Consider the following 27,316-nt stretch of genomic DNA (forward strand, 5'->3'; position numbering starts at 1 on the left):
ATGCTGCACCCAGGAATGGGCATATATTTTGACTCTAAAATGGCAGACCCTCTCTGTTCCACCTCTTATATTTTTATATTTATATCACCTTTCATGGTATATAGTATAGCAGACAGTTTGTCAGACTGTATTTTCCATTTTCATGTAACAGAAATTTAAAAGTAAAGGTAGAAATAGGTAAGCAGCTGTTTGCTTCTATTTGCAAGAAGTATGAACAAGTATCTTTCCAGGTTTCTTCTGGTTGATCTAGCAAATCTTAATCCAGGAGCAGCTAATTTTTTTCCCTCCAGATGTTGGCAAACTAACTCTTATTGACCATGCTGGCTGGGGCTGATTAAATGCAATATCTGGATGGCCACAGGTTAGCTCCCCTCCTTGGACAAAAACATTTAGAGTGGTATTTCTGGCACTTATTCTTATTTAACACTCCTACCAATAGTATGCTGAAACCACAGATGTTTAACTGCAGACACTTAAAAATCAACCTGCAACAAGCGTGAAAGTGCTTTGGGGATTGATTGGCAATAACAAGCAAGGTCAAGGAGCAAAGACATGGACTGTTAAAAAATAATAAGGCACAGTTAAAGAGGGATTTAAAGAGGGAACAGAGTGGGTAACCTACACCTGATTAACAACAGGCAGAGGTTAGGGAAAGACTTGGATAAGTATGGATAAGTAAGGTGGTGAAGTCCATTCAGGCATTTTCCTGAACACGCAAGGCCCAACACAGATGGTTTAAGGGCCACACACACGAGCCCTGTCTCCAATATCACTGAGCTCTTTAAACCACCACAGATACAGCACAAAGGAGGGCTTCTAAGCATTTGTATGCATACAATGGCCCAGTCTGCATGCAGCACTAAGGCAAACCATGCCAAAGCATGAATGTGTGTGGCTATTCGCAGGCTAAACCAGGGCTGCTTCACCTTTCCCATGGTCCTCCTACTGCACATTACCAGCAGCTGAGCCCTAGTTTGGCTTAGTGCAAGCCTAGGTAAGCCAAGAACAAACCTTGGTTACAACAAATCTTGGCATTAAGGCCCAGGTTCAGACAGACCATGGTTTAGCTCCAAGTAGTATGATAGCAGAACTGGGGGAAGATCAAATCAGTAGTGTTCTCCCTCTTAATCACTGTTATTAGCAGATAAATCTGTTATTTTTTCACGTGTTCATGCAAGATTGTACACATTGGGGCTGCCCACATTTTGTCTTCAACAGTTCTTGGAGGGGCCACTATGCTCATACAGCTGAGCAAAGCAAAAGACTCATTTAACAAGGTACAAACATATCAGAACCTACAGTATATATATATATGAAGGTTTATACAGTCCACTCCCTCTTTCGAGGCCATTTGTGTTCCCATACTCATTTATCTGTTGCTTAAACTTGTGCTCTAGTCAACTTGTGACTACACTACTGCAACTTTCTCTTGTAGACTTTTCCTCCCATGTCACTTTTCCCAAATATATATCTAAATATATAACATGTACACAGATTTATCCTCTCACCCCAAAGTGGCCCTGTATCATACATAACATGACATTTTGAAGTGAATCATTTCTATGCTGTGAAGCATGCATAACTGGAAATTCAGAACTTCATTGCATAGAGACACAGCCAACTAGAAAAATAAATCAATTGCAGTATTAAGAGCAAATGAGACAAACTGTATTTTTCAAGTTCTGTTTACACTTCAGTACATTATCAAAAGACTTCAGAATCACTGTAGATTACCTTTTACATACTCTTGGGGGGGGGAATCAACACTTTCACATATAATCATGATTTTTATTTATTTAAGCACAATTATTTTGGTTTACATGGACAGCCCCCCCCCCCCAACATTGCCTGAGAGCGGTAATTGTGTCAAATCATTTTTGGAATGCTAACTTTTGATATGGACATTTGTGTAGGGTCAACATAAGTGTATTCAATTTTGGCAGCTTGTCAAGGAATATCTTTTCAAAAGGCAACAGCAATATATTGACAGGGCATACTACTTGCTGAGAATACCAAAACCCTTCTAGTTGTTCCAATTCTTATATAAATTCAGTTTAAACAAAATATCCTTAATCAAAAACCATATGAAAAGGAAACAAGATAATTTAACTTTAAAAGAAGCATTGAACATTGATTGCTTTCCTTATTAGTGTAAAAAAGGGGGAGTGTTTGCCATAAGAACATTCTGGTTATGACAAGTTACAGAGAGATGAAAATCTGGTTTAACATTCCTAATAGGCATATAAACACATTTTATCCAATTATCTTTTGTAAAAGCTGGTAGCCAAGCCAGGATTCAAGTTGAATTCTCCTAAGTAGCCCAAATTTCTTGCTTAAGAGAAAGGAACAGATACCAACTTTTTTTTAGTCTACTTCCACTTTAAGTCACATATTAGTGCTATATGATCTGAAGGGTGTGAAACGCTTGGTAAGGCCTGATGAGTGGTTACTTCTTCATGACTTGGCAGTGGAATTACTTGTTCAACCTCTAAAGCATTTGCATCAATGAAAATGTAGTCCAAACATCCATGAAAGCCTCCAACGTAATTAGTATAAGCTGGTTCTCCACAAGCACTTTTCAGTCTGAATGGATGGGCTAAAGACATTGTGCACCGCTGCTCTTCTCCATTTGAGCCCCAATCCTCATGCTCTTCAGCAATGCTGCCACAACTGATGAAACTATATGCTCCACTTGATGGTGTGCTATTAAAATCCCCACAGAATATGACAGGAGTAGAAGGATATATGTCATGTGTTACATGCCTAATATGAGACAATGCTATTGCAGCTTGGATTAGACGGATGTTCCCACCTAAGGACAAAATAAAAATAAGGACCTATTTTTAACCTTCAGGCTTAAAGTCATTTCAACCAATAAGACTTAAAATTCAGCTTAAGTCATTCAACATCCACCCCAAACCGTCCGAGGAATTTTTATCACCACTTACAAATGCAAGCCATTTCAAAAAAGCCAAGGGTGTGTCAGGAGTACCTTGGTTCTCAAACTTAATCCATTCTGGGAGTCCGTTCGACTCCCGAAACCGTTCAAAAACCAAGGTGCAGCTTCCATTTGGCTGCAGGAGCTTCCTGTACTCAGTCAGAAGCCGCCTCGGACGTTCGGCTTCCGAAAAACATTTGCAAACCAGAACACTTACTTCCGGGCTTGTGGCGTTCGGGAGCAGATTTGTTTGACAACTAAGCCATTCGGGAACCAAGGTACCACTGTATTTCTTTTCCTTTGGAATTACACACATTTGTCCAGCAATTAGGCTAGGAAGCATTTTCCTTATTGAGGCTACTCAGGATGTCAGTTCAGTCAACAGCTCTCATGAAAGGATTCACACATTGCATATGTATTACTACTTGATAACCCCAAGACTTGCTTTATGTGGAGCTGCCCGTGCATCTGAGCTGGAAATTGCAACTAATGCAGCAGCTGTTCACAGGAGATGTTGCACTGGTTGCCAGTTTGCTACTGGGCCAGAGTCAAGGTTCTTGTGCTAGTTCACAAGGCCCTAAACAACTTGGGCTCTTAGTACTGTGACCACTGAGATCCTCTGATTGGACACTTCTGGCGGTTCCCCACATCAGGAATCATTCCTGCCTACTTTTATACGTCTCCAGAAAAATATGATATTCAGACAGGTCTGAATGGATTCTACCCCACCCCCCAGCTTTTACTGATGGCATTGTAATTTTGTTTGTTGTTTAACACATGCTGTATTTTTTATGAAAATGTGGACTAGAAATACTGAAATACATAAATATATTAAATTTATAACCCACCTCAGGGCCCAAAATATACCCTAGAATGGTTCATTGTATTGTTAACAGAATTACCTTTTGGGTGCCAGTATAGGTGGGTGTTGGCAACACAAAGCTTTCTTGAAGAATCGTTTGTTGACTGAAGAACAGAAACCTACAAGGAACATGGAAATTACGGTAAGCCAGAAAGTACTGTAAGCTGGCAACATGCATCTATCTTGTGTGCATTCAGCTTTACACATGTGGCGATAGATGGATGGATAGATAGCAGGTGGATAGATAGGTGGATAGATAGATAGATAGCAGGGTTCCAGGAAAAATGACTTGGGCAACCTCATCCACCATTGAACCCAATGGATTTTTACTACAGTATACATGATTTTCGCTTTAGGTGTGAATCCTGGCACATAACTCCTGCATAAGTTGCAGGCTTACTGTATTTTAAAACTGACTTCTTATAACAATTCTGTGCTAATAAAGCTACCGGCCTAAAATTATAAATATGATGTGTGGGTCTCTCATTCACCCCACCCCCACTGTCAACCAGCTGGACTGAACTAAGCTTACTCTACTCCCCTTTCTTTATATCCTGGCATCCATTTCCAAGCCATGTTCTGTTTACAAGTAGTGTTTGAAACTCCCATTGTTCTAGGCGCATTTTGCGACAGGAAATTTCATTTGCATGAGCAGTTTCCGAGCTCTGGGCGCAGTACCACAACTAAGATTTCAGATTAAAACGGCAGAGTGGAAGGAAAGGAGGACCTTTTTCTGCCTCCCCACTTCTGACTACTCTTTGAAGACTGGAGAAGAGACCCTATTAAGAATATTAGGGGAGTGGGCAGAGAAAGGCCTAGACCATGTGAAAAATCAATGTAATATTTTAGCCGCAGTTCATTCATTTTCAGCACTGTATTCTTGTTATAAAAAAGCGCACCCAGACATTCTGTTGTTGCACCCATAACCTAGGTTTAAGGTACCGTTTAGTTCCTAGTTTTCATATCTGAGTTTCTAACACTGCTCACAAGTATTAAGTGGAACTCCATTTGGAATTGCTAGCTGTAACTCCAGCCTAGCAATCCTTCATTTGACATCAAAGTTGTAGAGCAGGAATAGGGAACCCTCTGGCCCCTGACCCTCCAGAGGTTGCTGAACTACAACTTCCAACATTCCTGACCATTTGGCTCTGCTGGCTGAGTGGATGGAGTTGGAGTCAAACAGCATGTGGAGGGCTACAGGTTCCCTACTTCTGCTCTAGAGGCAAAGAGGCACTAACAGATTTTCCTGAACACGGGGATTTAGGATACATGATTGATGGTCTATTTCTGATGGGTTTAAAAAAAAAAGTTCTGCTCATACCTAGCCATAGACCACGGGTGAGGAACTTTCTATTCCCTTATGGGCAACCATCTGGAGGCTGAATGCCTGAGATGGGCTGGGCAAGAAGTAAAAGAAAGTGGCCAGAGCAATGGATGTGACTCTTACTATTATGCATCAGGCTACATTCTTGACACACACAAGAATCAAAGGTTTCCATATCCCCTCCCCCAACATAGAAATCTCAATTCAAGGCAAGCAAGAGGCATTGCTACAATTCAGACACATTCCAGCAAGACAAAAGGACCTGAAGATGGCCTGGAACAGGACCACTGAGGTGTGTGGCCTGGGAAGAGTATTGAGGGGAGAGCAGTTGGCCCCAAAGCAATGGGATGTAAAGGGAAGCAGCCTGGTGAACCTTTCATGGAGAGCCAGCTTTGAAAAAAGTGTACCTATTCAATTTCTGCATGAAAAGTACAGGAAGCCTGCCTTTCTCTCGATCTGGTCCCCTTACTCAGCTTAGAGCCAACTTCCACCATTCCCTATCCCCCTAACCCTCTCTCCCTTTAACTTCTACCTGCAACACAGAGGACCGCTGGTGCACTTTTTCCTGCACCTCCGGATAGGGGGCCAGCTTGTCTCGCAGTTCTTTGTGCAGGGGATCCTCGAGGAGCGCCTGGTTCAAGGCGATGTCGTGCTGGCTGAGGAGGCTGAACTTGTCCCTTCGGTAGAAAGTGGCCAGGCCCTCGTGCTGCTTCTCCTTGATCTTGAAGAGGCCCTCCAGGCCGAAGGCGTCCAGCGCGGGGCCCAGGCTGTCGGCGAAGACGGACTTGTCCACCTCCTGCAGGCAGATGATGTCGGCGCTGTAGCCGGCCAGCTCCTTCTTCAGCAGGTTCTGCCGGTAGTCGAGCTCCAGCGAGTACGGCGCGCAGTACGGGTACAGCACGGTCCGCGAGAGCTCCGTCTGCGCGTAGACGTCGGCCAGGACGTTGTAGGTGACGGTGCGGATGAGGCCCGGCCCGGTCACTTTCTTGGTGTAGAGGTGGCGCGCGTCGAAAGTGCAGGCGCCCGGCCCGGCCTCCACGGGGCCGCTGCTCTCCACCTCGCGGGGCAGCCCGTAGCGCCGCTGCCCGTTGCCCGGCGTGCAGACCAGCTTGAGGCGCAGCCCGATGTGCGCGTTGCTGGGCGTGAAGACCCGCTCCGCGCCGCCCGGAGCTTCCACCCAGCCGCCCGGAGCTTCCCCTCCGGCAGCCGCGGCAGCCGCTGTCCCCACGGCCGCCTCGGCCTTCTGCTCCTGGTACCAGCGGAAGAGGCAGTCGCGGGGCGAGCCGAACTCGGCGCGCAACTTGGGGCAGACGGGGAAGCCGGCCAGCAGCGAGCGCGGCAGCTGCAGCTCCGTCAGCGCCGGCGGGTTGCGCTCCACGCGGTAGCGGGCCTCTCCGATCTGCAGCACGGCGCCGTCCTGCCAGGCCTCGGCGTTGGGCACGTCCTCGGCCACGGCCTCGCCGTCCTGGGAGAAGAGGCAGACGGCGGGCGGCGGCGGCGGAGGCACGGCAGCCTCGGCCTCGGCCCGCGCCTTCTTGCTCTTCTTGGCCGCCTTGGCGTGGCCTTTGCCGGCGTTGTTGGCGATGCGCGCCAGCGCCCGGCCCAGCGGCTCCGCCTGGTCGCGCTGCATGTGCCGGGCGCTGCCGTCGCCCAGCACGAAGGACACGCTCAGCTTAGGCTCGGCCGGCACGCAGCGCACCACGGCCCGCTCCATGGCGGGCAGCGCGCCGCTGGCGGAGCCGGAACCGCTCGGCCGCGGCTGCCGCCGCCTCCTCAGGCCGGGAAGGGCTCTCAGCGTGCCGCGGAGCAGGCGCCACATGAACTCGCAGCCGCCACGCGAGCACCATTCGCGCCGCTCTGCCCTGCGCCTCCCGGCCTCGCTCTCCGGCTCTCCTCCGTTGCCAGGCAGGACTCAGCCACTTTGGCTGCCCCGCCCCGCAAGGGACGATGGGAAAAGCCGGGGCGAGAGGCGAGGAGGGCCGGAGCAGGAAACGCGAGGCCTGCTGGGAAATTGTGTCCACGCCTCCCTTAAAAGGGGGAGGGGCCGGGAGCATGGAGGGAGATGAACCCGGAAGTTGGAAACCTGTAAATCTATCAATAAATCTTAATGCGGGGGTTGGAGTAGAACAAGCTGGAAGTGACTGGTCGTTTCCCAGATCGCATCTTACGTATTTCGCAATTATATTGAAGAAGGCTGGACTTGCAACAGAACGCTGCAGCCGTTTTTTATCAGCCGACGCTCCATGCTAGCTGAGCATGCCCTTTTTTGCGGCGGCGGGGGGGGTGTCCTCCCATTTAAGGGATTTTTGTCTCATTTTTGTTATGTTACATTTCTTGGGGCTCCTGCCTCCAGCCCTGCTAAGACTTACCGCTTTGTGTGTGGTGGTAGTTCTCTATCAGTACAGTATAATGCAGGTCGGATGTACAGTCAAATGTAGCCGTGTGCAGCGTTCAGGCTTCTCTCAAGCCTGCTGACACTACCCTTTTGTCCGTGGGTTGTGTCATTTTGGCTACCTAAGGAATGAGACAACCTGAACATCTGAACTAGAGCGAATGGGGGAACATTTCAACTTCCCAGAACATTGTTAAGGGGCCTTAGAATGGCTATCCTGGGGGGGAATTTTCCCCCCCATTACATTACTGTACAGCTTTACATTGCAATACATAAAGAGTTTCAGTGGGTTAAATTGAGAAATAGTTCTTGCGTGACTTAGAAATGCCTGGATGTTATCAACTGTTTCGTGAATTAGAATACAGGAGTAGAATTGGTTCTGGTCCATGGGGTCATGAAGAGTCGGACACGACTAAACAACTAAACAACAACAATAGAATTGTAGATTTGGAAGGGACCACCAGGGTCATCCAGTCCAACCCCTTGCAATGCAGGAATCTCTTGCCCAACGTGGGGCTCGAACCACAACCCTAAGAGTCCCATGCTCTACCAACTGTTAATTATGTAATTAGCAGTGTCTGTACTTTTCTGCACTTATTTCCTCTCACCCCCAGCAGTGTAGCAAGGTGCCCAGGGCTTGCATGTGACCCTTGAGTGCCTGCAGTGCCCACAGGCGTGGGGCGCCCTTCCTGGGTGTTTTCCTGGCACTGTGCCCTGCGCTGCTTTTTCCAGCAGCGCTTGGGCTGCTGGAGGGTGGCCATGGCTGAGTGGGAGGCGACAGATGGGGCACCTGCAGGCCCACGGTTGGGCCACCCTCTGGAAGCTGCTGCCCAGTGCGGACCACCATTAACTACAATACTGCTCACCCCACTGTTTATTTATTTTGATTTATTTAACCAGATATAATACATTGCTCAATCAAAAAACCCAAAAGTTTTATATAAAATGTTAATTTAAAAATACTGATAAAATCAGTGGACTTTAAGAACAAGCAGATATAATAAAATTATCAAAATATAGATAAAATCAACCATTTTTTTGGTAGACTTACCTAAACAAATGTGATTTTAGCAGATATGAACAACAATAGAATGAAGTGGCCCCCGTAGTAAGAATCGGCATACGATTTCCCTCCCCACAACCATTCATGACTCAAGATAGTAATTCATATGGATAGAAGTAGACTAGTCCATGAAAGATTATGCCCTCACCAATGTTTTTGTCTTTACGGTGCCATAATACTCTTCTTTTTGCCTCAGGTTAACATGACTACCATTCTGGCCTCCTCTGTTGGATTGGACCAAAGGCATATATAGCTCAGCCTTAAGGTACCACAGTCTCCCACCAGATCCCTATTGGAAGCCAACAAGCACTGAAATAAAATAATAGACAAAAGGAGAAGGGGCCCCACTAATCTGTTTTAGAATGCTGTTGAAAAGGCCTTCTCTTTCATTCCCACCCACTACATCTCTGTTGACAGGGGAACAAGAAGGGTATCAGAAACTGAGCAAAGGTCATGAGCAGTTTCATGTGAGATTGGGGAAGGTAGTTCTTGATATGCACTGATTCAACACCAGCTTGAGACAGTGCCTTGGGTTTAGCTTGAAAACAAACTGGAAATGAATCAAACTGATTCACAAACAGCACAATATGATATTTCCTGCTAAGCCCAGAAAAAAAACTCCAGCCACACCGTTCTGAAGTGGTTAAAGCTGTGGACTGTCTTCAAGGACAGCACCATCTAAAGTGCATTACAGTAATCCAGCTTGGAAGCGATTGAGGTAGCAATCCTATTTATACACCTGGCTCCTACATTTGAGGAGACGTGTATGATTCTACTGCAAAGTTTGGATGCAGGCCTATCAGTTCATTCGAACAGTTTGCAGCGAACCTCCACAGTTCTGCATGTCAGAAATGTTGTGTGGCATTGGGCCATATGATAGAAGCAGTGTTTTTTTATTAAATCCTATGACAAACAGCATTCTGTAACCTGTATATAAAGTACTTGTACAAAATATGTAAAAGCATGATCCAGGGCAGAAAACCTTGTGTGTGTGCCATCCAAGGTGATCGTGAAAGGTGCTGTAGTTCAGCGGCAAAGCACACACCTTGCACGCATAAAGTCCTGGGTTCAAACCCTGGCATCTGCCAGTAGGGTTTGGGAAAGGCTGAAACTCTACGTGGCCACTGCCCACAGTATAAGGCACCTTGCTATGTTCGTATGAAGACTTGGCTTCCCTCTGATTTGAACCAGCATCTCTGATAGCACGTGAAGCTATACCAAGTCTACCTCTGAGCAGGTGTAGGGTGCATTTCCTATACACTATGAAGTAAATGCAGGCACTCGGGCGGTTGAAGGATTGGTTTTGGGGCCAAAGCAGCATGGCTGAGCCTAGCCACCGCTTTTATCGGGCATAGGCAAACTTGGCCCGCCGGGTTTTGTTTTTTTTTAAGACTACAATTCCCATCATCCTTGACCACTGGTCCTGTTAGCTAGGGATGATGGGAGTTGTAGTCCCAAAAAATCTAAATGGCCGAGTTTGCCTATGCCTGCCTTTTATCATAATTGCGATTGTGATTATAAAGGGAGCGTCAACAGTTCGCTTCAGCAAACCACGTCGTCTTCCAGCGCCCCTTTCTCCGGCAGCTCCGCTCAGCCTCCGGCTCCCTCTGTCGGGAGCCTTCCCTTGCTGCGCCCTGCGGGCTCCATTATTCAGAGCCGGATTCCAGCGCCCGCTCGCGAAGGAGCCTGGGGGAAATGGCCGGCCTCTTGTCGCCATAGCAACCTAGGCGTTGTTGACAACGCGCTGCCGCTGCCGCCAGCGACGAACCGCGAAGCGTGTGTGGAGCTCGGCGTAGACGCAGCTCAAGCCCGTTCCTGTCTCCCCCAAAAAGGGCAGCAGACCCTCCACCGCCCGCCAAACTTTCGCCCTTCTTGCGGGGCTCCAGCGCTGAGAAAGGTAAGCAGCCGGGAGGGGAGTAAGGCCGGAAGTCAGACCGGCAGTTCTTTATGGGCCAGGTGCGGGGAGCCTTGGCACCACCAGCAAGTTGTTTTGTTTTGTTTTACATTTGCATGCTGCCTTTCATCTGTCCATCTCAGGGCAATTCACATAAAAAGACAAGATAAAAATTCAAAATACATAATAAAAACTAGAACAGAACGAAACAAGAACCTCTTCTTATAAAACACCCTCCTGGGTTTCATAAAACGAGATGAGCTGCTTAAAAGCAACATTCCTTTACCTCCAGGAATCCCACACATGCTGCGGAAAAGAAAAACACTGCTCACAAGGTGATGCTGGTGCTAACTATTCAACACGTGCCATGGCACTGACTGAGAAGAGGTTCTGGAACAAAATCCCAGTGCAGATGGATCGCCCCCTTTAAAAGCATGACAGTTACACGGACAGGGCTAGACAGAGGCACTTTTGCTTTCTCCACCCCACCCGCCATAGCAGCTGCTCTTCTGTCTTCACAGCCTCTGCAGAGGACTTGAAAAGTGACTGGACTTACATTGGTCTATCTGGCAAGCTTAGTGCTGCTTAAAGTGATTTGTTCTCCAGGATTGCAGATGGGAGCCTTTCCAAACCCTACATAAATATACCAGGGGTTGACCCTGTGGCCTTCAGTGAGCTACAAGATACTACCCAATCCTATGCATGGTTTCTGCTTGGAAGTAAGTTCCACTAAACCTGCAATCCTGTGCATGCTTACTTCAGAGTAAGCCACCTTGAATACAGATGAATTTACTTGCAAATAAATACATATAAAATTGGGCTTGTAAACAAGCCTTTGGGAAAGGACACATCAAGCTCAGCTCCCTCATATTACATTAGTTGGCACAAGATTTCAGTCCTAAATGCACAGTGCCATATTATGCATGCTTACCTGGGAGTAAGCACTGTTGAACAGAAAATCACACTGCCATCTAGCAGAGCTGTTCTGAAAAGTGAAGGGCTCTTGTCATTAGCCCCAGTCAATGGCAGACTGGATCGCTTGCACAAGTATGCAAGGCACTTTGAGGATAAAATTGCTTACCTCTATGCTGAGATGGACTCTAGAGTAAATATAACAAGTCCAGGGAAGGAGTACAGTTCACTGGCTGGTCCAGTTTTATAGTCTCAGTTTCAGCTTTTGGATCCTGAGCATATGGACAAAACACACAGTGGTATGGAGTATCATGTGCCCTCTGGACCCTTTTCCTATGTGACTTGTATGAACAAGCCAAAAGAGGTTGCCTGAATGGGTCTGATATGCAATGAATGCATTGCTGCAGGAGAAGTTGGTGCCTGCCACTCTGAAGGAGCCAGTGGTGCAACCACTGCTTTAAAAACCCAGATTAGACCTGGAGGTTTGCAACAACAACTGCCTGATTGCAAATATCCCCTTCTTAGGAAAAGTGGTCAAGCGGATGGTAGCAGTGCATCTCCAGGCAGAGGCATAGCTGGGGGGGCAGAGGGCACTGGGCCCCACACTGTGGGGGGAGGCACTTACTGTGGGGCCCGCAGCGCACCTGAGCCACGCAACTCTCCTGGGAGTGACGTGGTGGCTTGGGCGCCTGCAGGTTCTGCTCTGCTCGAAATGGCAGTGTGGGGCTTGCGTTCGCCTGCCGCCTCCCCCTCAGCCACCCTACAGCTGAGGGGGAGGGTTTGAGGGGGAGGACAGACTCCTTGGAAGCTCCACATAGTGCATCCTGTCCCAGCTTGCCCCACCCCATGGGTGGCTTGCCCCACCCCAGGGAACTGGACATGCATCACCCTGGGCACTCGAGTGGCTAGCTACACCGCTGTCTCCAGGTACTCCAGGAAACAGTTTATGTAGCTAAATTCCATTCTGGGTTCAGGACTGGTTTGGGAGAAGAATCAGCCTTGGTTGCTCTGATGGATGATCTTTATTGGGAAAGAGACAGGGAGAGAGTGTTCCTGTTGGTTCCCCTCAATCTCTCAGCTGCTTTTGATACCATCAGCCATGGTATCTGAGAGTAGGGAGCTGTGACACAAGAGTGCTGTACTCTACTACAGGGTCACTTAACACAAAGTGACATTCGGTGATACCTACTTGACCCCTTAGGGTCTTTTGGTCTGTGGAGTACCATGGGGTTCTATTTTGTCTCCAATGCTGGTTAACATTTCTATGAAGCCATTGGGAGTGGTCATTAGAGATTTCTGAGATGTCATCAGTATGTAGATGATACTCAGCCCTGTATCTCTGTACCCATTGAATCAGGTAAGTCTGTGCAGCTGTTGGACCAGTGCTTGGATGCAGGGTGTGGAGTGGGTGCTGGATAAATTAAAATGGAATCCAGAAAAGATAGGGTCCTGTGGGTAGGTAGTTCCAAGGTCCAGGAGTTGGGGATGTTGGCAGTTCTGGATACAGTTGCATTCCAGAGGTGCAGAGGAACAGGTACATAAACTGTAGGTGCTCTTAGAGCCATCATCAGAATTGGATGCTCAAATGCAAGTGCAGTTTAATCATATGAACATTATTTCCTTGTTATTTTAGATGTCAGCTCCAGGAAAATCTTCACGCTCCCCTGATGATGACGACGACGATGCGTGGAATGTTCAGCTGCCACCTATAGCTTTGCCCTCCACATCACAGGGTTTGACAGAAAAACAAAAAAAACTAATGCGATACCGAAGAGTCAAGGAACAGCAGAAGATGCTTAATCAGATCATGTAATATTCCTGTCTCTTTTTCTTATGTATTATATGTGGTATTGTCAGTCTAAGACATAAGCAGGGCCATACTGAGTATCCCCACACTCACCACCAGTGACAAGCAGTCCCTCCCCCAGCATCAGATTATACAGCGTGAACATCTGCAGAGAGATGGCCTGAGCGCATAGAGTTGTAAGTGTGAAGGCCCCTTTCATGCAAAAGTTTGTGCTGTATACATGGACATCGAGGGGAAGAGTTACTTCGTGCAGGGGGGTGCTACTGCTTGTGACCCTGTTCCCCTCTTGTGTGTTGGTATAGTACACATGGGTATAGTACCTGAACAGAGCTATTATGAAAGGACAAGAGTTCTCACATCACTCACTGTATCTTTTATCAAGTGGCAAGTTCTATGCGATGAGGATGGCTCCCATCCGTGCCTTGAACTTCTCTGTTGCTAGGAGGATGCTAACATTTCAACCAGCCACTGGTGCTCTGCTTCTAACTGCTGCTAGCCATGCAGACATTGGCAGTTGAAAATGTGTATATCCACACTGTGAAAAGCTTTACTTGCTGATTTTTGTACATCATGACTCAATTTAATATTTCTATCCCGCTTTTCCAACAACAAATGTTGTGCTCAAAGCAGTTCACAATAATCACAAACACATTTTAAAAAGACATTGTTGTAACTATACTATCAAACACAATAACATATAAATAAAGCAAGCAACTTTATTTAATGATAAAAGCAAAAGAACAGACCAGGACAATTTTTATTTCCTGATCAGTTGGCAGCGTTACCAACCAGCCAGTTATGCTGCTTGGAGCAGCTTCACATTGTTACCAGTACAACAGTTATCAACCCACACTTCATATTGCTAGTATGATATCGTCAAATCATTTGTGCCTAGATCACCTTCAGATTGGACTACTGTAATTCACTCTGCATGCTGTGCCAAGCCATTATTGCCATATCTGATGGGGTCAGCAAACTTTTTCAGCAGGGGGCCGGTCCACTGTCCCTCAGACCTTGGGGGTCAGACTATATTTTTTTGGGGGGGGGTGAATGAACGAGTACCTATGCCCCACAAATAACCTAGAGATGCATTTTAAATAAAAGGACACATTCTACTCATGTAAAAACACACTGATTCCCAGACTATCCGCAGGCCAGATTTAGAAGGCAATTGGGCCAGATCCGGCCCCTGGGCCTTAGTTTGCCTACCCATGGATTAGATGATCTGCCTTGCCCTGAAAAAAACCCTCCCCCTGATTCCATATAAGATTAGGACTTGTGAAAATTTGTTGTCTGTTGAACATCAAGAGTGATCTTTGTTCTTTACAATTTAAAGATTCTAATTTAAAACTTTCTAGTGTAGGTTATTTAGAGAATAGACTCTTTGTTTAGTTTTATTCTTTGTTAACTTCCCCCTTGTTCCTTATTTCTCCATCCTTAACCTCAGTAAAGCTTCTTAAACTGATATTTTGAAATCAGTGACTGGGGAGTTACTTGGTAGCTGTCTCTTCCAAGATTGAAAATTCACCAGCAGCTCTTGGAATTTTGTTTTGTTTTTTGCTCAGGAGGTAGAGTAGATTGAGAGGTGACAGCAGATGCGTAAGCTGGAGTGTTACAGCTTGGTATTGCCTTCAAGCCAGTTGAGCATATCTGTAGCACCTTCCCCATGCATGCGTTCCCCATGCATTTGGTTCAACATCTGAATGCCTTCTTCATGTGCTACCAATAACTGAAGTGCAGTTGCTATACAATAGAAGCATGGCATTTTTAGTAGTGGTGTCAGCTTTATGGAGTGTTCTTCAGAAATGCACACCTCCCCGAAACCTCAGGGAAAACAAGTATCATTTTACTACTTTGTAGTTTGATATTTCTTATTCTGGTGATTTGTTTGTTTGTTATTTAATAAGTAAGTATACCACCCTTCATCCAAGGATCACAGGGCAGTTTACAGTATAAAAACCTCAAAAATACATAATATACTAATAATACCCCCCTCCCAGTTTAAAAGGCCATTGGTTGTTTAATTAGCCACAGCCAACTGCAGATATAATAGGTTATATCTTTTTAAAATAACATTAATAATAATATAGTAATAGAGCTGTTTAAAGTAGTAGCCTACTACACTATGGGACACAAGATTTAGCCAATCAGCATTGTGTAAATTCAGATTCTACTCCAGGAATGAAATATTTTCCTGGTCCTGGGGAAGATGGATACATGTGTGTTACAAGTCCGGTGAGTATACTTCCGTAGCAGGCTCACCACCAAAATGATGTACATCAATACATATACATTTTGTTATACTCAAATGTATGTTTCAAATGTTTCAATTTAGGGTAGTAAACAGACACCAGAGGTACTCCAGGGAATTTAGAATACTGGGCTATTGCCTTCTGTTGCCTGATCGTTGTATGAATCATTAACTTTATTGGATTAGGATCTTACCTGAAAGTAAGTTATACAAAGATACACTGAGAAAATATGGACAACATAATGAATTACTGTCTAACCTGGCCCACCTTTACATAATTTCATTTGATGATTGCTGAGTGCCTATATGCTGATGGAATACTTTTGGAAGGGGACAGACAAAAGACTAAGGGACCATTTCTTTTGCTGTATCTTGTATTTCTGTTCGAATCATTGTTTATAGTTTTCAGATTTAACTGAAAATTTTACTTCAGAGTTAAAGAGGCCCAAAGAGAGTATGAAGACGCCACAGATGAATTTCTTAGAAGAGAAGCCCCGTCTCCTATTCCACAATTGCCTTTAACTGTACGTTTCTCATTTATTGAATAATTTCTTTGGGTTCTGTTGTTGTTGTTGTTGTTAGATTATTGCAACACAATATGTGTGGTGGGCAGGCATAGTGCATTAATGACTTACTGTCCTCTTGAACTCAACCCAGCCTCACCCCTTCCTTTGTCTTGGAAAATCCCTATTGCAGGCCTGGATTAAGAACCTTGCCAAGGAGTTGGTTCTAAAAGCTGTTTTCCCTCATTATAACCAGCCAGATTTTCTGGTTTATCATGATTTACTGTGAGTTAGTAGCATGCTAATGCATGTTACCTGGTTGTTCCCATGCACCTGCATGGAACCTGAATTCTGTAGTAAAGTTTCATCAAATACGTAATCCACAGAGATTTTGGGTGTATCTAAGACCTACACTCATGTTGCATCTTTGGGAGGAGGACAGAGTTACACGCAAAGCACACATTGCCTCAGCCACTGTTCAGAGTAATTAGATTATGTTCATGGGCATAGGTGGGGGCAGATGCCTCCCTTAAATCAAGTAAATAAATAAAAATATTTAACTAAAAGTAGAAACTGTAGAAAGATTTTGACAGATTTTTCTGAGCACTTGCGATCAAAAGGAAGTAATTTAAAACAACTGTGTTTGAGACATTTCATTCTGAATCTGATAGACGGAGCCAGACAGAGGATGATAACAGGTTGGTGTCCTGCCCCCCCCCATAAATCCTGGCTACCGCCCCCCCCCCAACAAAAACCATAGCTACGTCCATGGTTAAGTTCAAAATTCCTGTCACCTCCAGAAAATTAAGCAGAAGATTCTACTTAAGCCAAAGAGGGATCTAGAGACTCAAGCAAAAATATAATGGATTCATACTTGCAAAAACTGTGCCATTTTCTAATGCCCTCACTGCTAATGCTGTGTTTTGATAAAAGGATTGTGCATCTATACTCAGTACTAGTTGTCTCTGTGTGTACTGCGCTTTTTGGTAGGTATTCCTGGCCTCTGAGTATTGTGTTTGTGTCCGTTGTGCAAGTGGACTAGTGTCCTGTTTATGGAATTGCATTTGATTGCTAGAGATGGTTTTGATCCTAAATTCTTCCCTTCGCTTTCTCATAATAATGTGTAACAAAGTTACTACAGGTTAGATTTGTAGTAATTTCAGGACCCTAACTGGCCCCCTCTTTTAGGATAGATCTCTGCAAATCTGCTTCTCTTGCCCTTTCCATTTTTCTCAGCCTAGTAAATTTATTTGGATCCCTGAGTACGATTCAATTAAGTTATGTTCATGGAATGAGGTCCACTCACACAACAGGGCTCCCCCACCCTCTGCTTCCTATATGCCCTTTGAACCCCCTAAATCTGCTTTGGATGCTTTGGGAACCCACCAAACAGGATTCAAGGGAGGCATGGGGAGGAAAAGGGGCAAAGTCTCGTTGCATGATCAGACCTCATTTCATGCATGCATGTTGAACTCTGCCCCATCTCTTTGCAGAACTGTACTAGTTGAATGAGCTACGCTATTGTAAACTTAAGATAGTGTGAAACAGGGAGCTTAGAGGCAAGGAAGTGTTTAATAGGAAAGTAGTTGGCTCACTTTCCTGCCTTGAGTGAGAGATCAGTGTTCTTTATTGTTTCCTGTCTTAGTAGGAAGTTGTGTCTTGAACTGGTACAAAAGTTTATATAAAGCAAAATCCTAGAAAAACCCATGCATATACTTTGGTCATTATGAATATTTTAATTATCAAAAGTGTTCACAGGCATATGTGTTTCAAGAATAACATTTAGCTTTTAAAAACTCATGCATAGCCATCAATAGGTTGTATTGGAGGCAAATGGTGTTTCAGTCAGCACCAGAGAAGCTTACAGTTGCTGATGATTCTCAGCCCCTATTGACATCAGCAGCCCTTACGTGTATTGCATCTACCAACCAGCCAGGAAGTGCTCAGTAGCCTGGTGCTGAATGAAATGACCTCTCCCAGCAGTTACCAGTAAAAACATGCTTACCCTCACTGGGTGCCACTGCAAACAAATGATTTCTTATTCTATTTTGTGATTATTTCTTGATTTATATAACATATTTTTGTTGCATTTCCCCCACAGATGAACAGTGAGCAGAAACAAATAAGAGTAAGTTGTTTTTTTAACTTGTTGCAAGATTCTGATAGATTCTTTCTAAAGAGTGTGTACATAAGGAATTAGAAATTATGTAAATATGTCCAATATCTAGTTGCTGATCTCTATATGGAGAAGTAACGTAGGCCTGGTTTGCAGGTCACAGTAAGCCAAACTATGGTTTACTGGGACCATGTGAACAAGTGAGCTGCTTTTCCCCTCCCTGATATTCTTTACTCATGCACTGTGTGCTGAGCTAAACCAATATAATTTATGCTGTTTTGTATTCTAGGTGTTAGATTATATAGTCAAGCAACGTTTACCTTTTTACTTTTTTGCTAATACATTTTTTGCATTTAACTGAAAGAAAGTTGCCTAATTTCCTTAATAAATGATCTGGTCGTGTCAAACAGATTGTGTTCATGATCATTTCATTGTCATTGTCATTTCATTGTCATTGTCATGTCATTTCAGAACAACTATCTCTTTTTGAAGAATTGTGTTGAAAGTAATCCAGTAGTGCCTATTCAGCAAGAGTGGTTAGAGTCCATGCTCACTTTGGTACCTGATAATCTAATGGAAGGCAAGGGCAGAATGAAATTGGTGGAGGAGCTCTTAGCTGAGATAACAAATGATTATGAAATGAGCATGAAGAGATACATGGGTGAGTTCCACTAGCAATATTGTCTCATGTCTATACAAGTTATATTCCACCTTATGTTTATGTTGATACTGCAAAACATCCCTTAGCAAGTTATTTTCCCCATATATACCTACAAATGCTTTTGTAGAACATAAAGCATATTTTATAGCTGGTATTTTATTTTAGAGGAGCAGTAATGTAAATCAAACAATAATAGCTTTCAGCTACATAAAATCCTGACAAAAGAGGTACCAAAAACTACATTAATTTTTGTCTTTATGACGTTTTCTGCATTCTAATTTTCTTCAAAGCATGCTTTTATTTTTGTTCTTCGTAATTGTTGGTATTTGCATAGCACATCACATACATCACCTCAGTACAGTAGCACTTCTGCTAATGTTACCGTCGGGTAACATAAACTTTGGATTTTGAAAGCGGCAAACCTGGAAGTGTTTCACCACATGTACATGCTCAGAAGCACTCTACCGCACCGTGCACATGCGCAGAAGTGGTCCCTCTGATTGCAGAAACCTCGGGATCCGACCGGAGCCCCGGAACGGATCCTGTCCTCAACCGGAGGTACCACTATAGTGCTGTCAACAACTGTAGTAATTTATTTATTTATTTACTTTTATATCCTGCCTTTCCTTCAGTGACCCCAAGGCAGTGCACATAGTTCTCATTCCCATCTCACAATGATCCTGAGAAGTATTTTAGTCTGAGAGATAGTGAGTCCATAGCCACCCAGGGAAGTTCATAGTCCAGCATTCTAAATAACTTGCATCTTAAGCAAGTGTTTGGTTCTGGAGATCCACATGTAAATGCATGCTTACCTGGCTTTGAGAAGGAGGTATGAGGGTTCTGGCAGTGTTCTAGAGCCATGTCCCCACTCAATTCACCAACCCTGGTAAGCAGGGCGCCAGGCTCTGGGAAGAAGCCATGAGAACTCTAGGGCACTGCCAGAGCCCTCACACTTCCTGCCCAAAGCCTGGTGCCTGCCTTACCCAGCTTTAGCAAGGAAGAATTAGTGCTCTGACAGCATCCCGCGGCACTCACTCACCCCTTCCCAAAGCCGGGTAAGCCTTTGATCACAGCTCTGCATGAGTGGGTTTGGGAATAAATAAATGGAGAGTAGGTTTCTTCCACTCTTCGTTTATTTATTCCCCACCCCTCCTACGTGCGCAGAGCTGTGATCACGTAAGATAGCTCAGTTGGTAGAGCATGAGACTCTTCATCTCAGGATCATGGGTTTGAGCCCCACATTGGGCAAAAGATTCCTGTATTGGAGGGGGTTGGACTAGATGACCCTCATGGTCCTTTCCAACTGCACGATTCTATGATTTAGTGATTCTAAGGTGTGAGATACCTGTACTACACCACTGCCATTATTATCATCCCTATATTGTAGATGGGGGCTGAGGCTAAGAGATGGTGGTTTACCTGCTTGTGGGTTTTCCAGGGGTATTTGGATGACCCCTGTTGGGAACAGGATACAAGTGAGTTCATAGTTAAGGCAAGACTTGAGCTTGGGATTTTATAGCCTCCACACTGCTGTCAGACTAGTGTTCGACCGAGTGACTCCTCCGGTCTATTCCTCTGATGATGATTAACAACCTGAGCCTTTGATAAGGCTCCAAGCACGTCCCCCCATTACGCAGAGTATCCAGCACAGGGAAGGACGAGATAGTATGAGCTACATGGCTAAAGAGTTTTATTTCTCGCTACGCAGACAGAAAAGAAACATCCTCTCTCTGTGAGAGCAGAGAGCAACTGAACAACAAAGGAACAGGAAACCAGTAACATCACATCCGTCTCCTGTCTTCCGTGAGACTTCCAACAGTCTGGAATGTCTCTGGAATGCAAAACAGAGTCTTGTGATTCCAAGAGCACTGCACAGTGGCAACACACAGAAACCAGCATCTGTACCCTTACTTGACACATGTCAATATGTTGTTTTTTAAAAAAATCAAAATCTCTGTTTACTTAACAAATGTGCTAATATAAAATGTAAAAGCTGTTTTCCCGTAGTACCTGAGGGAACACATTAAAAAATGTAAGTCCTGTTGATTTGGTTAGTAGGAAATTTAAAAAAAATGAGGTAGCATTCTTTAAAATAATGTTTCGTAATTTATAATATTGTTACTCCCTTCAGTTGTATAAATGTTACAATTTATACATATGTTACAGTGCGAAGTGTTCTTGTCAAACCAAACGTAAAATTGCTTGAATATGAGAAAGAGGAACCTTTGCCGGTTGAACCTATGTGAGTAAATTAAATTAATGAATGCTTTAGGGTCTAATCAACCCACCATTTGAATGTATACCCAGTACAAGGCACCCTACTCACATCTGTAGTTTGCTGGTGGCTAATATTGAGATGGTAATTCACTATGAGCTGGTTTAGACATAATACTAAGTCATAGTTTTGTGTTGGAGACATGGGCCTACTCTTGCTTCCCCTGCTTTAGTGCAAATATAAGGAAGAGATTGGAAACATCCCCCCCCCCCGTTTTTTGCTAACCAAGTTTGTCATTATGTCCAAACTGGGAGTTGCAATTAGTGTTAACTATGATTGATCTGAACGATCTATGATTGTAAACCATGGTTTCAGCCATATTTAAAATTAACTACAGTTTGTCCCAGTTCAGACATAATGACAAATTATGGTCATTTGAAAACAAAGGGCAGATTTTTCAAACATAATTTCATAGACCTTCCACATCATTATTCCATTTGAGTGTGCATATGCAGTTGGAGCAGCAAAAAGATCACTGGAATATTAGGCTAGGGGTTGAAAATATAATCTCTTGAAAATTGAGTTTCCATGTCCTTGTATACCTTTAAAATGGATTAAGACTGTGAATATGAAATTAGTTACAGCAGGAGGTGTGGGCAGGTTGTGTGGGTGTGACCCTGGGCCACAAAGAGAGGAGGGGATACACTGGCTGCAGCTTTAATAATATATTTTGTGATTAAATTTGTGGGTGCCATGTGCAAGAACTAAAGTATACCTTAGGCCTTTAACATCACCAAAGAGAGCATACTTTTTCATGTGTCTGCTGAAATGAATGCAACATGTGCAAGAACATGATGTTGCAATACTCTCACTCCTTTAAATGGGCCCTATGCAGGAAAAGCTAAGGAAAGGTTGCCTCTGCTATGACCTGTCAGATATTAAAATTAGCAATGCTGTGGCTTGGAGTTGAGTACTCCATTGTGATGGATAATCATAAACTGAAACCTCTTTTTTAAAAACTGGAAATGTTTTATTTTTTATTGGGAAACATAGCACTTTCTTTAAATGATCTGAAACATTTAATGTGCTGCAATAGTCCCCCCCCATCCCCCTTATTTATAGCATTTGAATTAAATGATTGAGATTATTGGAATTTCAACTTTTGAAACCGCAGAGAGGCAGTATGCTTCTGAATACCAGTTGCTGGAAACCACAGGGGGGAGAGAATGGCCGCTCACCCTTCCCAGGTGGTTATGGACCTTCACCCCATCCACCACCACCAGCGGCAGAAACTCATGTGCTTGCCAGCCATTAAGGGAATTACCCAGCCAGCCAGAAATACTGAGCTGGATTCCCTGCCAGAAAGTCAAAACTAAATAGGCCAATCAGAGGCCCTGCTGGAGGAGCAGTGCCTTGCCGCCTGGCCAGCCATTGGCTGTGTGCACAATGCACAAAAAGCCTGCTGTGGCTGCTCTCCGCAGCACAGTCGGCCAAAGAGAGTACTGTTGCACTGAGATCTTGCTTGTGGGCATCTCATAAGCATCTGGTTGACCTCTGTTGCTGGGCCAGAAGAGCCACTGGCCTAATCAAGCAGCCTCTCCTTCTGTTCTTATGTTAGAAGTGTGCACTCTGTCCTCTTAGCTAGAAACTTTCTGAATACTGAAGGATCTTAAGCAGTTGGTGAAATGGTGCAACTTAGATTCTGGCTCCTTGGGTGAGGTATATGATGAACCCCTTGCATGAAAAGTGAGTTCAGGTACCAAGCCATCTTCATACATTGGCGATTTTAAAGGCAAAAATGATGTATGATCCGCTTCTATTTCTGATTAAGCTTTATTGCATGGACTTCTGTTTAATATCTTACTTTTATTCATTTCCTCCTCTCTCAGAGGATTAGACTTTTCCAGACCCTGGCATAAAAGCTTTCTACAAGCAAGAAAACAGATATTTGCAAATCTACATATTCTGCACCCAACTCTAAGAATTTTACTAGATATTGGTTATAAAACCTTTTCAAAGTTACTTGTAGTAGATGTGTCAAATTTCAGGTAAAGTTGATGTTGTTGCATTAATATTTTAAATTTGGTGTGCACGTGTAATTCTAATTAGGTTCACATAGCATTAAACTGCAGCTTATTTTATGTAAAAATTATATTTAATGTGTCATACTAAGACCACAGTTCCTATTGAATTTCATTAGATTTACTCCCTAGTAAGTGAGTTTAAGATTGGAGTCTAATATCTTTACATGCTAGTCATGTAAGGCAGCCAAAATGAAATGTTGCTGCACTTACGATATCCTATAACTATTATTTTTCTATATATTAATGACAAACTCATTCTCTCTCTGGATCCTTATATAGTCAAAGGGGCACGCCTCATGCAAAAGAGTGAGGTATTGGCAGTCTTGGGGGAAACTCCACGGTTTTCAGAAGTACAAAAATATTTAGGGGGAAAAACCTAAGTGGGAGGGAAACCAAAAACAGCCCTGTGAGTACAGACCACGCTCAGCAGGCACAAAATGCTGACTGTTGAGAGACCGACAGAAAACTGAAAGGAAATAGGGAATGGAATGGAGTGTCCTGGAAGTGGGCATCACCAGCTGACTGGAACCCTGAATAGGAGCATGTCATACTGCAATGTTTTGTTGAAGGTCCTATTTGTGTTATCTTTGGTTTGGAGGCTTGGCTTTTTTTTTTTTTTTGCAACTGATGTGATTAAGAGTCTTGATATATAAAATATGGGCTCAGTATTTAATTCTTTAACATGACGTTTTCATTGTGTATATTGATCACATTTTTTTTCTGCTAAGCAACATAATTAGCTGTATTTCAATGCAGCTTCCCTTTCCAGACCAGTCTTCTCTTCTTAATATATAGGTCGAGGGGCCCAATTGAGTATGAATCTCTTCAGAATGATGTGTCTATAAACTGCTTAAAAACTGAAGAAAAGTTATTAAACACATGGTACCCGAGGGTTATCAATCTCTTCACTAGAAAAGAAGCACTGGAGGGTGTAAAGCCTGACAAAGTTGATAGTTTCTATAATTGTGTGTCTACACTTATGTCTAATCAGGTAACACTAATTTTTCATGTCAGTAACAAATGTGTGTCCTATGCAGAGCCTCTGTTGTCCCACTGTGCATCTTCAGAAGTCCTGAGTTCCCAGATAATTTTAACAGACAAAGAACCCTCTGCCTTTGTTGAAATGCATACAAACCCTCTTGTGGAAGAAGTAGAGCTTTGTGTGTGAATCAGAAATTCTGCACCTGCTTTGCTCTACTTCTATAGTATGTACTACTTTTTCAGCAAGAAGGTGGGAGAAGGGAACAGTAGCGTTGCTATATTTCAAGAACTATAAGTCCAGACACAAAAGTTGTTAACCTTTTTTGGGGAAGTCAACAATGAATTTGTATTGGATGTAAATTTGTTAAAACTTTTGAAAACTAAGAAAAATTAATTGGCAAAAAAAGAAAAAAGAAATTCTGTACCTGTAAGAGTTCAGTGCATCAGGGTGTGGGTGTATGTATGTATGTATGTATGTACGTGTGTGTGTGTGTGTGTGTGTGTGTGTGTGTGTGTATGATAACATTTATTGTCCCCCAGCAACTGGAGATTAATGTTATTTTTTAAAAGCAGGAGAAAATAATATTTCACCATACAATGTTAGGTGTCATTCTGAATATTCTGCATGAAACAAATTAACATTTTAAGTTAATTTGAGCCCTGAGTGTTTCAGCAGATTGGCAGGTTATAAATGGTTTAAATTAATAAATGCAATTCTCTACCAGTGAGGGCCCCAAAGCAGACATAATATTTAGGCTGCACACCTGCCAGAGGAGTGGCAGCAGAGAATCCCCTCTCGTTAGCACCCGCAGGAGTGGTACAGATGGTTCCTGTGGTTTGTTGCTCTAAATTTTCATGCTTTACTTGAAATTTCAGAATTTGCATTTTCATATAATTTGGAATTCTTAATGCTGAACTAGATTTTAGGCCTGGTGTATTAAAATAATTATTTAGATGTCTCTAAAATACATGTTGCATGAACTTGCTATGATTGGGAGTGGGGGGTTAGCTTTATGTGGTTATTTATTGGCCACGTGCAATGAAATCTACCTGTGATTTATGTATTTTTTAGCTAAAGGAATTATTGAAAAGAACGGTTGAGGCTTATGTGAAACTATTTGATCTTGAAGACCAAAGACGTCTGCCTTTGTTTAAGATGGAGCTAACTTTTGATGATGAGAAAATGGACTTCTATCCATCCTTTCAAGATCTGGAAGATGCTATTTTGTTTATAGTTCTTTTGATTTCACAGACTCTGCAGGTTGTTTAATCTGTTGTTACTTTATTTCATAAATTCTTTAAGAATTTAAATAACTTACACCTCTATAGATTTCAGTTGAACACAGGTAATCATAAATGTTACATGCCAGCTCCACTGTTGAATGTATTCATTAGTCATCTGTAGCAAAAAGCAAGGGTTTTCCCAGAAGGAAGTTTGTTGTGAAATCCCTGCTGCTCATGCTTGGACTTTTTTTTTCTTGCATTGTCCCCACAACATCATTGTCATCAAATACCGGCCCATACTTTTTATTCATTTTAGCAGCTGGAGCTCGTCTGCAAAAAATCAAATTAATAAAAATTATTATACAGTGGTACCTCAGTTTTCTAACGTAATGTGTTCTGGAAGACCGTTTGAGTTCTGAAATGTTCAAAAACCAAAGCACAGAGAGTCACAAAAACAAATTGGTTGCAAGAGAGCTCCTGAGATTAGTAGAAGCCACCTGGCATGTTTGACTTCTGAGGCGTGTTCGAAAACTGGAGTATTTCTGGGTTTACGGCGTTCGAAAACCAAAATGTTCGTTGACGGAGGTGTTCGAAAACCGAGGTACCACTCTACATCCGCAGTCACTGTGGGGTGTGGAGCCTCATTAACACATTTTTGGGGTTGGTGACATTCTGATGGGTGTCCTGTGTCAGCGCCCCCAACTTCTGTTTGCTGCTTATCTCAGCATGACCAAGACATTTTGTTTCTGGCAGACCACACGTGCTGAAAGCACACCCATATTTCAGCAACCTGATTTGAAGAAACTATTCACTCTGGAGAAAACTGTAAACACATTGTGCTTAAAAAAATGGAGGTCATGTACATGACCACATTATTAGTATTTCATTATGGCTGTGGTTTATTCGGGGGGTGGGAGAATGTGTGATTGTGCTGGTAGTGGTAAGGGCTATTCCTATGGGGTATTCTTAATTCTTTAGGATGTTGTCATCCATCTCACTCCAAACTACAGACTGATATACCTATCAATCTGGTTCAAGGCCTCAGTATTAAAATTTTAAAAACAAACAAATGGAAATTGATATTCTCCCAGAATACAGCCTTCCATTTTGCCTAATGAGAGATATCTATTCTTGTGCTGTTGTGCATTTTTTAAAGGGCCTATACACAGATGCAGAACTACCTGCACAAATGTCAGAATGGAAAAGGGTAGTGGAGGGTGCGGTAGGAGCAGTTGAGGGTATGGACAAAATAACAGAGCCCAGACACATTCTGTGAAGCTGCACCCACTGGGCACGAAATGTCTGATTAGTAGCAAATATCCAAACGGAACGTGTGGAATGTAACATGTTAATCAAGCACCCATAACAGAACCTGAACAGCCCATTTGTACTATAAAGCTTCCATTTGAAAGTATCCAAAGTGTGATGGCAGAATCTGTTGTTGAAGCAAAATAGCTGAACAGTCAGATCCGAAACAAATTGCAAAGAGGCTTAGAGAACAATTTCATTTAAAAAAGTAATGTGCCGCATGTTTACTCACAAGTAATTCTAAGTGCATATTAAATTAATGTTGATCACTGTAAGGTGATATAAAACTTTTCTAAAAGTTAAGTTATTCTTTTGGATGTGTTTTAAGGAATCATTGACAAGTTTATTTATTATTGCTTGTAATCATTATGAAATCGCAATTTAAAGGCCATAAATAACTCTTGCGTGTTTTGAACAGAATGTCCAGGCAGTACATTCCTGGCTAGCCGGTGGGACCACAGTTGTGACTATTGATACGGAACTTCCTGAGCATGTTATATCATGGGCAAACTCTGTACTGAGGGAAGCAATTAATGAAAACTTGAAAGGGCCAAAAGCACAGTTGGAGTATTATTGTAAGTCATTGTAAGTGGAGCTTTGCAATATAGTGGTCTCAAAATAACCTTGCAAAATAATAGTTAACAAACTTTTATTGTGATTGTTGCTTTGCAGTAGACAAATATGGCTGGCTAGTAGATGGGACTGCAGATGATCGAATAAGAGAATTTGTAGCTGAGGAGCATAGTTTTGATGAATATACAGAGGTAATTTTCCTATATAA

General features: G+C 43.4%; 2 protein-coding genes across 3 annotated transcripts in view; one reads left to right on the forward strand and one right to left on the reverse strand.

Annotated features, from left to right (window-relative positions):
- Window positions 1-1,646: 1,646 nt before the first annotated feature.
- On the reverse strand, window positions 1,647-7,140 carry PDE12 (phosphodiesterase 12). Its single transcript, XM_083603077.1, has 3 exons — window positions 5,657-7,140; window positions 3,841-3,919; window positions 1,647-2,812 (listed from the first exon to the last, which is right to left on the reverse strand). Exons 1-3 carry the CDS (start codon window positions 6,941-6,943, stop codon window positions 2,370-2,372), a joined length of 1,809 nt encoding a protein of 602 aa, XP_083459203.1. The 5' UTR covers window positions 6,944-7,140; the 3' UTR covers window positions 1,647-2,369.
- Window positions 7,141-8,623: 1,483 nt separating this feature from the next.
- The window catches only part of DNAH12 (dynein axonemal heavy chain 12), a 92,018-nt gene continuing 73,325 nt past the window's right edge, over window positions 8,624-27,316 (forward strand). For both annotated transcript variants that reach the window (XM_083602808.1, XM_083602809.1), the window contains exons 1-11: window positions 8,624-10,476; window positions 13,019-13,194; window positions 15,877-15,967; window positions 18,048-18,074; window positions 18,534-18,723; window positions 20,890-20,965; window positions 22,828-22,986; window positions 23,818-24,013; window positions 25,076-25,264; window positions 26,954-27,110; window positions 27,208-27,299. In XM_083602808.1, coding sequence (XP_083458934.1) covers window positions 10,063-10,476; window positions 13,019-13,194; window positions 15,877-15,967; window positions 18,048-18,074; window positions 18,534-18,723; window positions 20,890-20,965; window positions 22,828-22,986; window positions 23,818-24,013; window positions 25,076-25,264; window positions 26,954-27,110; window positions 27,208-27,299 — 1,767 coding nt within the window. In that variant the 5' untranslated portion in view covers window positions 8,624-10,062. The remainder of the gene's footprint in view (window positions 10,477-13,018; window positions 13,195-15,876; window positions 15,968-18,047; window positions 18,075-18,533; window positions 18,724-20,889; window positions 20,966-22,827; window positions 22,987-23,817; window positions 24,014-25,075; window positions 25,265-26,953; window positions 27,111-27,207; window positions 27,300-27,316) is intronic.

The sequence above is a fragment of the Podarcis filfolensis genome, assembly GCF_964270895.1.
Source record: "Podarcis filfolensis genome assembly, chromosome: 2".
Lineage (NCBI taxonomy): Eukaryota > Metazoa > Chordata > Lepidosauria > Squamata > Lacertidae > Podarcis > Podarcis filfolensis.

Coding starts and splice junctions, on each gene's coding strand:
- PDE12 (XM_083603077.1), bottom strand. CDS start 6,943: ATGTGGCGCCTGCTCCGCGGCACGCTGAGAGCCCTTCCCGGCCTGAGG. Junction 3,920..5,656: donor AGCGGTCCTCTGTGTTGCAG/GTAGAAGTTAAA, acceptor TGTTCCTTGTAG/GTTTCTGTTCTTCAGTCAAC. Junction 2,813..3,840: donor CCTATACTGGCACCCAAAAG/GTAATTCTGTTA, acceptor TTTTGTCCTTAG/GTGGGAACATCCGTCTAATC.